The 12,145-nt window shown below is 49.9% G+C and overlaps 1 protein-coding gene and 1 long non-coding RNA gene across 3 annotated transcripts; both read right to left on the bottom strand.

The window, feature by feature from the left end:
- Positions 1 to 3,427: 3,427 nt before the first annotated feature.
- FBXL12 (F-box and leucine rich repeat protein 12) lies at positions 3,428 to 8,571 on the bottom strand. Of its 2 annotated transcripts, XM_058728121.1 has the most exons (3): positions 7,462 to 8,563; positions 7,272 to 7,344; positions 3,428 to 4,381 (listed from the first exon to the last, which is right to left on the bottom strand). In XM_058728121.1, the coding sequence occupies exons 1-3, from the start codon at positions 7,545 to 7,547 to the stop codon at positions 3,560 to 3,562; spliced, it is 981 nt and encodes a 326-aa protein (XP_058584104.1). In that variant the 5' UTR covers positions 7,548 to 8,563; the 3' UTR covers positions 3,428 to 3,559. The 2 variants fall into 2 exon arrangements, with proteins under 2 accessions (XP_058584104.1, XP_058584105.1); XM_058728122.1 differs by lacking the exon at positions 7,272 to 7,344 and having other exon boundaries at positions 7,462 to 8,571.
- On the bottom strand, positions 5,720 to 7,265 carry LOC131510684 (uncharacterized). The gene is made up of 2 exons (XR_009261139.1): positions 6,352 to 7,265; positions 5,720 to 6,100 (listed from the first exon to the last, which is right to left on the bottom strand). It is a non-coding gene; the product is annotated as an uncharacterized LOC131510684 (long non-coding RNA).
- Positions 8,572 to 12,145: the final 3,574 nt, after the last annotated feature.

The following is a 12,145-nucleotide window of genomic DNA, read 5'->3' as shown; positions in this document are numbered from 1 at the left end:
AGGAAAGAATCTGCCACTCAAAGCCTTGCTGGTTATGGATAATGCCCCTCCTCATCCTCCAGGCTTCGAGGATGACTTACTAGAGGAATTCAAGTTCATTAAGGTCAAGTTCCTTCCTCCCAACACCACTCCAGTCCTCCAGCCCATGGATCAGCAGGTTGTTGCGAACTTTAAAAAGCTTTACACTAAAGCACTATTTCAGCGATGCTTCGAGGTGGCCCAAGGAACAAACCTTACCCTCCAAGAGTTTTGGAAAAATCATTTCCACATCCTGAACTGCCTCAAGATCATCGACAGAGCCTGGGATGGGATCACCAAGAGAACCCTCAATTCTGCTTGGAGAAAACTGTGGCCTGATTGTGTTCTTAGATATGACTTAGAGGGGCTTGCTCATGAACAGGAGCCACCGGTGGTCGATGAAATTGTGTCCTTGGGGAAGACCAAGGGGGGGACTGGAGGTGAATGAGGATGTCATTCAAGAGCTGGTGGAGGAACATGGCCAGGAGCTGACCACTGATGGCTGATGGATCCGCATCGCAAGCAACAGCAAGAGGTTATGGATGAGATCTCGTCTGCAGAGGAGGAGGTGGAGGAAAAGGAGGAGGAATCCCTCACCCCAAATGAGATTAGGGAGACGTGTAAAATGTGGGAAACAGTGCAAGATTTTGTAGAAAAGCACCACCCGAATAAGGCTGTAGCAGTGCGAGCGAGGAATCTGCTTAATGACAATGCGATGCCACATCTCGGCGAAATCCTCAGAAGGAGGCAAAAGCAAGTGTCATTGGCTAAGTTCCTTGTTAAAGTTGCACAAGAAAAAGATTCCATGGAGCCAAGAGCAGTGATTCCGTTAGTGATAGTGAAAGTCGGTCGTCCTACACAATCACCCTCCTCTCTCTTGTCTCCCTCACACCAGCCGTGAAGGTTTTCAAAGGTAAGTGCAGGTTAATTTATTTTTTTATTTATATTTTGCATTTTATTTACTATTTTGTATTATATTACAGTATTGTAATCATTTTTATATAAATATTTTTGGGTTGTGGAATGAATCATCTGAGTTTCCATTCTTCTGGGGAAATTCGCTTTGATATACAAGTGCTTTGGATTACAAGCATGTTTCCAGAACAAACTGTGCTCGCAAACCAAGGTTTTACTGTAATCAAGTTTTCTTCCAAAGACACTTGTCTCCGTGTCCATCGCCGTACGTGATTTTTGAAAAAAGATTTTTTTATGTTTATTTATTTTTGAGAGAAGGAGGCAGAGCATGAGTGGGGGAGGTGCAGAGAGAGAGGGAGGCACAGAATCTGAAGCAGGCTCCTGGCTCTGAGCTGTGAGCACGGAGCCCGACGCTGGGTTTGAACCCGCGAACCATGAGATCATGACCTGAGTTGAAGTTGGCCACTCAACTCACTGAGCCACCCGGGCGCCCCCACCATATGTGATTAAAACAGATCTCAGGGGCGCCTGGGTGGCGCAGTCGGTTAAGCGTCCGACTTCAGCCAGGTCACGATCTCGCGCTCCGTGAGTTCGAGCCCCGCGTCAGGCTCTGGGCTGATGGCTCGGAGCCTGGAGCCTGTTTCCGATTCTGTGTCTCCCTCTCTCTCTGCCCCTCCCCCGTTCGTGCTCTGTCTCTCTCTGTCCCAAAAATAAATAAAAAACGTTGAAAAAAAAACAGATCTCAGGTACATTTCACAACAGAGGGCATCCTCAAGCCCCTGGCCCCTGGTCACGAAGGCGGTGGTCAGGCTCTGCCATAACCCTACCAGCCCTCCGAGCTAAGCCCAGAAAGGGGTCACTGAAATCGGGTGAGACCGGGAGAAAGACACCTCTTCAGTACCAGTGCCCCAGCCTGGAACAATCTAGTCCCCCAGGTGCCCTGGCCTGGCGCTGCCAGATTTGGTCAGCACGGGACAGGTAGACACTCACCGTGGCCACACTGGATGAGCACTCATACCATAGTCCTCAGGTGGCCAGATGGAGAATTTCTCCTCCACCCCCTAGCGGGAAAGCATGAGAGAGACAGCCAGGTCCTCTGAGAAGTGAGCTTGGAACAAGGAACCAAGGGTATCAGTTCAACCCCATCTTCTCTTCTGGCTCTGGCCCACCACGGAGCAGGCAAGCTGGGCCAGTGGGCAGGTGGTGATCCTGTCGCGTTCGTACACGCCCTCCTCCCCAGCTCGGGTCAGAAGCGACACTCCTCTCCTGATCGCTATCAGCCTGCCACCTGCATCTTTCAAGTGGCTCAGACTCGACGGGCAGGAAGAGGAGTTGCTGCTTTCTGAACCCCTAAAGCCTGTGCCACCTGTGGGGACCCTCCAACCTCACCCCATCAGCTGACTTCGCTTCCTATTGCTTGCCACGCAGATCTTCTTCCTGACCTTGAAAGAGGTCAAACTCATCCCTATGTCAGCCAGTGTCTTGGCCTTCTATTTCCCCCCGCACTTCCCAGAGCGGGTTCCTCCTCACCCCTCAGGTCTCCAAACTTGAGAGGCTTGCCCCACCCACTCCACCAGGCACAGGCACCTCCATCATGTGAGCCTACTTCAAAACCGTCTCGGTCTCGGGGCGCCCGGGTGGCTCAGTCGGCGAAGCGTCCGACTTCGGCTCAGGTTGTGATCTTGTGGTCTGGGATTTTGGGCCCCGCATCGGGCGCTGTGCTGGCAGCTCAGCTCCAGGCTCCAGGAGCCTGCTTCGAATTCTGTCTCCCTCTCTCTTTCTCTGCCCCTCATCTGCTCACACACTGTCTCTCTCTCTCTCTCAAAAATAAACATTAAAAAAATTTTTTTAATTGTCCCAGTCTCTAAAACCATCCCATCAATGTGTTCACCTGCAGGTCGACCCTGCCGTCTGCTCAGGTCTTGTTTTGTTCACTGCTGCAGCCCCAGGGCTTCGACCAGTGCTTGCAAAATAGTGGGCAGGCAAGAAACGTTTGTTGAATGAATAAACCAAATGCTTTTGGGAAAAAATATATATATATATTTTTCTTTAATAGCAAAATAATATATACATTGTGGAAAAATTTGAAAATATAGAATACCAAAATACCGAAAGTACAACTGAGAACCTTCACTGACACTTTCAATCGTCAAAGCAGAAGTCTTCCTGGGCTTTCTCATCGCATCCCTCGTGTATCAATGGCGTGTCAGCGTGGGGGTGCACATGCATAAGTAGTCTTGCCAGGCCTCCTAAAGGGGCCCTGGCCCCTCAGCTCCCCCTAACTCTTAACCCCACCCTGCTGCATCCATTCTGTTCCTGAGAATGACCCATCGTCGAGGACCTTTTTGGCCCAGGGGCTGGTAAAGAGTAAGGCTTCGCGACATAACCATGAGGTAGCTATGATCTTCCCCACTTCCAGATGTGGGGATAGGCCCTCCGAGAAGCTGGCTGATGTCACAGAGGCCAAACAACTGGCAAACAGGGATTCCAACTGTCCGGAGGCCCCAAGGCCTTCGTTCTACCTTGTGGCTTTGGGCTCTCTCAACCTGGTTATGGGCCCTCTGCAAGGTGCTGTCCAGAGGGTCTGGGGCTCACCCATGAGAGCCAACATGGATGGGTGGTGCAGTCACATCCACCAGTCCATGGACTCTTTGGGGCAGGCCCTGACGATGACCATACAGTGGGGCAGCCCCTTACACAGGATCCTCTCGGCCTCCTGATCCTCCCACCCCAGCCCCTGCAGCTCAAGGACCCTGAGCTTGGGCATGGCGAGGCAGGAAGAGAGGATTTCAGCTGGGGAAGGCATTTCTGGGGTGATGAGAGGGCCCAGCAAGCACAGACTCTCCAGGGCTGGCATGCCCTCCAAGACGGACAGGCCGGGGGCAGAGAGGCCCCTCACGGTCAGCCGGATCTTCCGCACATCTCGGAGGTGGCGACTGACGGCCAGGAGGGTGCTGTCAGCTGAGAGGGTGCAGCCCAGCACCTCCAGCCTCTGCAGGTAGCCCAGCTCCTGGAGGCCCGCATCCAGCCCCGTCTCGGTCACACGGTAGGTACCGCCCAGCACCAGCGACCGCAGGGCGCGGAAGCGCGTCAGGCCCTGCAGGTGCTCATCACGGAAGGCAGGGACCCGGTCCAGCACGATGCACTCGAGCAAGGGCAGCACGGTGGGGTCCTGCTCCTTGAGGAGCCAGGCCATGGAGATCTCGCAGCTGTGCAGCTCCAGGGTCCTCAGGGTGCAGGGCAGGCTGGTGATGGGCACCATGCTCAGGTCAGCCACGTGCAGGCAGAGACGCTTCAGGTTAGGGCACTTCTGGCCCAGGGCCCTCATCAAGGCGGGGGACAGCCGGGGGGCCTGGGAGCCTGAGAACAGGTAGCCGCCCACCCGCAGGGAACGGAGCCGGGATGCCATGTAGCGGCGAAGGAGGTGCCACATGACTTTAGGCCGCATCTGTAAGAGCCAGAGGCGGGGGTGACAGGGTGAGAGATACGGAGAATATCCCAAGGCCCCTGCTTGCCTGGAGACGGACCAGCCCCAGCTGGGGCACTAGGGCTCCCCTGGGCTTCTGCCCGACCCCCGCCAGCCTCACCTCACCGTGCACCTCCCCAGGAGTAACAGGCCAAGTGAACCCCATCGTTTTGACTTCTAGGTGTGAACAAAAGCACTGAGAGAAAAGGGAAGATCATAACAGATCTGTCTTCAGCAACAGAGTGGGGTCCTTGTAAGTAAGAAAGCAGAACAAGTCACCAGCATTTATCCCTTTCTTCGTGGCCACTGCCACCAGGAATAAGCAACACAAAGCCCAACTGAAAAAGGCTACAACTGTCCAGAGTAAATTAAAGTCATCTTAAAAATAATAATAATAGGGGCATCTAGGTGGCTCAGTCGGTTCAGCGTCCAACTTCAGCTCAGGTCATGATCTCACAGTTCGTGAGTTCAAGCCCCACATTGGGCTCTGTGCTGACAGCTTGAAGCCTAGAGCCTGATTCAGATTCTGTGTCTCCCTCTCTCTGCCCCTCCCCTGCTCTCTCTCTCTCTCTCAAAAATAAATAAGCATAAAAAAATAATAACAAAAATCACAACCTAGTAACGGTGAAAACTGCAAAACTTAACCCCAGGAAGTTAATTACCGCAAAACAAACAAAATGTAAGTGGAAGCACCTTGCATTTCATTGTATGTACATTTAACCTTTTTTAAAAAAGACGGTAGGGGTGCCTGGGTGGCTCCATTGAGTGTCCACTTCAGCTCAGGTCATGGTCTCACCATGTTCATCGGTTTGAGCCCCACGTCAGCCTCTGTGCTGATAGCAAGAATGGAGCCTGCTTTGGATTCTCTCTCTGCCCCTCCCCTGCTTGCGCTCTCTCCCTCAAAAAATAAACATAAAGCAAAACAAGAAAGAAGAGAGAAAAAAGAAACTGCATGGTGTAAAATTTGTGCACAGCATAAAACCTGAGGGGCTGTTAGAAAATCAGAATCTGGGGCCCCACCCAGCTCACTGAATCAGAATCAGCATTTTATTATTTTCTTAAATTATTTTTTAAGATTTTTATTTTTTATTTTTTTATTTTTTAAATTTTTTTTTTTCAACATTTATTTATTTTTGGGACAGAGAGAGACAGAGCATGAACAGGGGAGGGGCAGAGAGAGAGGGAGACACAGCATCGGAAACAGGCTCCAGGCTCTGAGCCATCAACCCAGAGCCTGACGCGGGGCTCGAACCCACGGACCGCGAGATCGTGACCTGGCTGAAGTCGGACGCCCAACCGACTGCGCCACCCAGGTGCCCCTAAGATTTTTATTTTTAAGTAATCTCTACACCCAACATGGGGCTTGAACTCACAATCCCGAGATCAAGAGTCACATACTCTACTGAATCAGCCAGCCAGGTGCCCCAGAATCAGCACTTTAACAAGATCTTTAGGTGATTCATATACACAGTGAAGTTTGACACTATTTTATAACACTGTTTGTGAGAGTAAAAAGTTGGAAATAACCTAAAGGTCTGTCAACAGGAAAACAGGTAAACAAATTGTGGTATATTCACTTAACAAGTTGAAAGGAATGAGCTAGATTTACATGTGTCAAAAGCAATGTTGTGTAAATAAAGCCATCGGTGCATATATAATAAATAGCATTTAATTACCTAGACAGAACAGCATTATTTCTTTCTTTTTTTTTTTTTTAATTTATTTTTCAACGTTTTTTATTTATTTTGGGGACAGAGAGAGACAGAGCATGAACGGGGGAGGGGCAGAGAGAGAGGGAGACACAGAATCGGAAACAGGCTCCAGGCTCCGAGCCATCAGCCCAGAGCCCGACGCGGGGCTCGAACTCACGGACCGCGAGATCGTGACCTGGCTGAAGTCGGACGCTTAACCGACTGCGCCACCCAGGCGCCCCAGAACAGCATTATTTCAACTTTAGAAACACATTAACAAAATTGTATATTGCTTATGGGTAGTCACACAGGAAGTAAATAAAAACATGAAAGGAATACTACAGATCCATTTTATAATAGTGGTTATCTCTGAGAAGGGCTTCAAAAAATGCAATGAATACATCTATAAATGATGTATGCATATGCATATACATAAGTCTTTGCATGTATGTTTCACACGATCTGCAGCAAAAATGACCAAAAGTTTGGGGCGCCTGTGTGGCACAGTCCTTTAAGCATTGGACTCTTGATTTCAGCTTAGGTCATGATCCCACATTGGTGGGTCTGAGCCCCAGGTTGGGCTCCACGCTCAGAGTGCAGAGCCTGCTTGGAATTCTCTCTCCCTCTCTCTTCCTCTGCTCCTCCCCTGCTCGCTCTGTTCTGTCTCTCAAACTAAATAAACTTAAAAAAAAAAAAAAAAAAAAAAAAAGACTAAAGGTTAAAATGGGTTAAATCTAGGTGGTAAGTACATAGTTGTTTCAGATTATCCTCTATACATTTCTCTGTATATTTGAAATAGTTCGTAAGAAAACAAGAAAAATACAATGCAAATGGGAAAACGTGGAAAAGGTTCAGTTGCAATACTCGGTAAATAAATTCTGGAAATTAAGTTGAATCTGGAGAATGATTTCTCCAGAAAAACTCATTAATAGCTAATGTAATCAAGAGGCATTTGTCATAGGCTCACCGTACGCCAGACACTGCTCTAAGCTCCCTGAACGATCCTGGCTATCCTCATTTTGGAAATGGGGAAACAGGCCAGGAGGTCACCGAAGGGCAGCTAAGGGACGCTGCCGGGATGCACCCTGGACTGCCAAGCTCGAACTCTAGGGTGCAAGGAGTGGTCCTTGCGGCCCAGAGACCCCACCGCGTCCCATGCCCGCCCGGTCGACCCCGTGTACCGTGTACAGAGTCAGGTCGACGTGTCGCCAGAGCCACCGGTCGTCCACCAGCCTCTTCCAGCGGTGACAAACCCTGGGAGGAGGGGACCCGCCGTTAAAAAACTAACCGCGGCCCCCCGGGGACCGGATTCGCATCTCCGGGTGCTCCCCCCGCCCGGCTCTTCCCCCAACCCGCGGGGCGGGGCCGCACCTGGAGATGCGAATTCGATCCCGGACCGGGAGGTAAGAGAAGATCTCTAACAGGACTGAGTCCGGCAGGTCCGCCAAAGTCGCCATGATCCCGCCGACACGCACTTCCGCTTGTGGCTGTAAGGGGATTCACGATCTCACCCTCCGGGGGCCAGCAGGCGGCGGGTGGCTGGGGGTGCCGGCAAGGCGGAGGCCGCCGCCTCCAGCAGCCGGCGGAGAGTTTCAGCTTTTCTCTCGCGGGAACAGGGTTGGGCCCCGGCGACAGACCCGCCCACTATCTGGATGGAGCGCAGGGGACACGCTGGGAACCAGGCCTGAGCCCGGAAGGCGTGGCTGAGGCGGTGACGCACCCGGAGGCGGGGTCAAGGGCGGGGACAAGGCTGTGGGCGGGGCTGAGGTTAGGGCAGAGCCCGGAGGCTTGACGGGGCAGTGACTAGGGACCCGAGGGCAAGCCTGGGGGGGTGACGGGAGACCCAGGGATGAGCTAGGGGCTGGAACTAAACCACGGAGCGGGATTAAGGGCGGGAACAAGGCTCGAGGCGGGGCTGGGGACTGGGATCCAGCCTGGAAAAAGTGGCTCGGTTGTTGGTTGTTGACTGGCGGCCTCGGGTGGGCGTTAAGTGCGGTGACAGGCCCGGAGCGCGGCGAGTCTTCGGAGCGCCGGGCTTACAGACCCCAAGGCCAAGCCCGGAAGGCGCGCTCAAGCATTGGGGCGCCTTGACCGCGGGGTTGGGGCGGGACGACCAGCGGCTGGCCTAAAGGAGAGCGAGGCCCTAACTTGTTTTTAAACCTAGTAATGCTTTTTGATGCCTATGAACATGAATAAATTTGTAGAACTGAAACAGCTTGTTAAAGGGTGTGTTCAATTTTTCGTTCTGATTGATAGTGCTAAGTTGTTCTCCACAGAGGGGGAGTTGACACTCCCACCAACTGTATATCATTCACTTCTAAAACATTCATTTTGGGAGCACCTGGGTGACTCAGTAAATGGGCATCTGACTTCGGCTCGGGTCATGATCTCGCAGTGCGTGAGTTCAAGCTCCGGGTGGGGCTCTGCGCTGACAGCTCAGAGCCTGGAACCTGCTTCAGATTGTCTCCTCTCCCTCTCTCTCTCTCTGCCCTTCCCCCACTGTCACTGTCTCTCTCTCAAAAATAAAAACATGATTTTTTTTAAATTTGTTTTTGAGAGCGAGCTTGTGTGGGGGCGGGGCAGAGAGAGAGAGAATCTCAAGCAGGCTCCAAGCCCAGCATGTTGCCCGGATGCCTGGCTTCATCCCACAACTTGAGTTCATGACCTGAGTGGAAATCAAGAGTCAGATGTTTAACCAACTGAGCCCCCCAGGCGCCCCTAGGATTATGTTTTATTATTTTTTTAATTTATTTATTTTGAGAGAGAGAGTGCATGCACGTAAGAAAGAGCAGGGGAGAAGCAGAGAGCAAGGGAGAGAGAGAATCCCAAGCAGGCTCTGTGCTGTCAGAAGAGAGTCCAACACGGGGCTCAGTCTCACAAACCTTGAGATCATGAGCTGAGCCGAAATCAAGAGTCTGATGTTTAACCAGCTGAACCACCCAAGTGCCCCCTTTAATACTTTAAGCAATCGCTACACCCAATGTGGGTCCTAAATTTACAACCTGGAGATACATTTTAAATTTTGTAATTTTAAGTAGGTTCCATGCCTAACATGGGGCTTGAACTCACGACTCTGAGATCAAGAGTCACATGCTCTACCGACTGAGCCAGCCAGGTGACCCATATCACTCTTTTTTTTTTTTTTTTTTTTTAAGATTTTATTTTCAGGTAATCGCTACGCCAAACGTGGGACTTGAAACCATAACCCCGAGATCAAGGGTCACATGCTCCACTGACTAAGCCAGTCAGGTACCCCATCACTCATTTTTAAACTTTTTTTTTGTAACGCTTATTCATTTTTGAGAGACAGAGAGAGACACAGTGCGAGTGGAGGAGGAGCAGAGAGAGAGGGGGACACAGAATCTGAAGCAGGTTCCAGGCTCCGAGCTGTCGGCAGAGTCCACTGTGGGGCTCGAACTCACGGACCAGACCGTGAGATTATGACCTGAGCTGAAGTCAGATGTTTGACTGAGCGACCCAGGCGCCCCTCACTCATTTTTAAATTAGCAATTCATAAGGGCAGTGAATTTCATTCAAACATTCCTGTATTGAGGAGTATTCAAGTTGTTCCAGATTTGTTACCACAGACAATATCGGAGCTAGGCGTTATTTTATATACGTATGTACGTGTACACATATATCCCATGTTTTTATTTTTATTGGATAAATAACCAGGAGCTGGTTTGATGGGTCAAAGGGGCATGTGAAATTTAATTTTGAGGTTTCGCTAAATCACATCCCCAAGAGCCTATAATGGCAATAAATGTTTTCAATACATACACACAGGTGCAGAAATTGGAGATGTTGAAAACTGTTTAAAAAAAATTTTTTTTAATGTTTGTTTATTTTTGAGAGAAACAGAGACAGAATGCGAGTGGGTTAGGGGCAGAGAGAGAGGGAGACACAGAATCCTAAGCAGGCTGCAGGCTCTGAACTGTCAGCACAGAGCCCAACACGGGGCTTGAACCCCTGAGCTAAGAGATCATGACCTGAGCTGTGAGATCATGATATGAGCCGCGGTTGGTCACTCGGTCACTCAACCGACTGAGCCACCCAGGCGCCCCATTGAAAACTGTTTTAAAAAGGAATGCATGGGGCAGTTAGGTGGTGAGTCCGTTAAGCACTGACTTCGGCTCAGGTCATATTTCGGTTCATGAGTTCGAGCCCCTTGTCAGGCTCCACTCTGATGGCACCAAGCCTGCTTGTATTCTCGATCTTTCCTCTTTCTCCCTTCCCCTACTCACGCTTTCTCGCTTTCAAAATAAACTTTAAAAAAAAATTTTTTTTAATGCAAAATAGGGGCTCCTGGATGGTTCAGTTGGAAGAGCATGTGACTCTCAATCTCAGGGTCTTGAGTTTGAGCCCTAAAATGGGTGTAGAGATTACTAAAAATAAACTTTTTTAATGTTTATTTCGGGGAAGGGGGAGAGAGTGCACAAGCAGCGTGTGCATCCACAAGCGGGGGAGGCTCAGAGAAAGAGGGAGACAGAGAACCTTAAGTGGGTCTGTGCTGACAGCAGAGAGCCCTATGTGGGGCTCGAACTCATGAACCATGAGATCAAGACTCGAGCCAAAGTTGGACGCTTAACTGACTGAGCCACCCAGGCACCCCTAAATATAAATAACTTTAAAAAATACATAAATAAACATTAAAAAATTTTAAAACATGCAAAACTTATTAAGATGTAAATATTAAATGTGTGTAATTTTGCCTATCAACTGTACTTCAGTAAAGTTAAAAAATAATACATCTCTATGCTCACACTTATCCATAAATAAATACAAAGTATGGGGCACCTGGGTGGCTCAGTCGGTTGAGCATCTGACTTCGGCTCAGGTCATGATCTCGCGGTCTGTGAGTTCAAGCCCCGCGTCGGGCTCTGTGCTGACAGCTCGGAGCCCGGAGCCTGCTTCAGATTCTGTGTCTCCCTCTCTCTCTGACCCTCCCCTACTCATGCTCTGTCTCTCTCTCTCAAAAATAAACACTAAAAAAATAATAATAATAAAACACTATGGTTTCCATCTATCAGGTTAAAAAAGATGAAGAAGCCAGAAAATACCCACACTGGCCTTGGTGTGAGGAAACAGACTCTTTCAACCCTGCAGAAAGGGCAGAATTGATTCAAACTCTTGAAGGCAATTTAGCAATATCAGATTGCAGCCTCTATTGGACCCAACAATCCCATGTCTAGGATCTCAAATTGCTAAAAAAAAAAAAAAAAAAAAAAAAAAAAAAAAAAAAAAAAAAGAGGCAGGTCTTTCAATGCTATTTGGAACAATCTCCAGGATATTGTTTGCTTTATTTTTTGTAAACTTTTTTTTTTAATGTTTTATTTATTTTTGAGACAGAGAGAGACAGAGCATGAGCAGGGGAGGGGCAGAGGGAGAGGGAGACACAGAATCTGAAGCAGGCTCCAGGCTCTGACCTGTCAGCACAGAGCCCGACGCGGGGCTCGAACTCACAAACTGCGAGATCATGACCTGAGCCGAAGTCAGATGCTCAACCGACTGAGCCACCCAGGTGCCCCGATATTGTTTGCTTTAAAAAGCAAAGGGTGGGGGGGCGCCTGGGTGGCGCAGTCGGTTAAGCGTCCGACTTCAGCCAGGTCACGATCTCGCGGTCCGTGAGTTCGAGCCCCGCGTCAGGCTCTGGGCTGATGGCTCGGAGCCTGGAGCCTGTTTCCGACTCTGTGTCTCCCTCTCTCTCTGCCCCTCCCCCGTTCATGCTCTGTCTCTCTCTGTCCCAAAAATAAATTAAAAAAAAAAAAAAAAAAAGTTGATAAAAAGCAAAGGGTGGGGCGCCTGGGTGGCGCAGTCGGTTAAGCGTCCGACTTCAGCCAGGTCACGATCTCACGGTCCGTGAGTTCGAGCCCCGCGTCAGGCTCTGGGCTGTTGGCTCGGAGCCTGGAGCCTGTTTCCGATTCTGTGTCTCCCTCTCTCTCTGCCCCTCCCCCGTTCATGCTCTGTCTCTCTCTGTCCCAAAAATAAATAAAAAACGTTGAAAAAAAAATTAAAAAAAAAAAAAAAAAAAAGCAAAGGGTGTTGGGGTACCTGG

This window comes from Neofelis nebulosa, chromosome 4 (assembly GCF_028018385.1).
Source record: "Neofelis nebulosa isolate mNeoNeb1 chromosome 4, mNeoNeb1.pri, whole genome shotgun sequence".
Classification (NCBI taxonomy): domain Eukaryota; kingdom Metazoa; phylum Chordata; class Mammalia; order Carnivora; family Felidae; genus Neofelis; species Neofelis nebulosa.
Note: the sequence above shows the minus strand (reverse complement) of the source record. Positions and strands in the feature narration are given on the sequence as shown.

Bases quoted from the DNA above. Each gene is read 5' to 3' on its own strand.
- FBXL12 (XM_058728121.1), bottom strand. From the start codon at position 7,547: ATGGCGACTTTGGCGGACCTGCCGGACTCAGTCCTGTTAGAGATCTTC. The intron at 7,345-7,461 runs GTGCGGCCCCGC...CCCTCCTCCCAG, and splicing joins GATCGAATTCGCATCTCCAG to GGTTTGTCACCGCTGGAAGA. The intron at 4,382-7,271 runs GTACACGGGGTC...TGGCTCTTACAG, and splicing joins TCGACCTGACTCTGTACACG to ATGCGGCCTAAAGTCATGTG.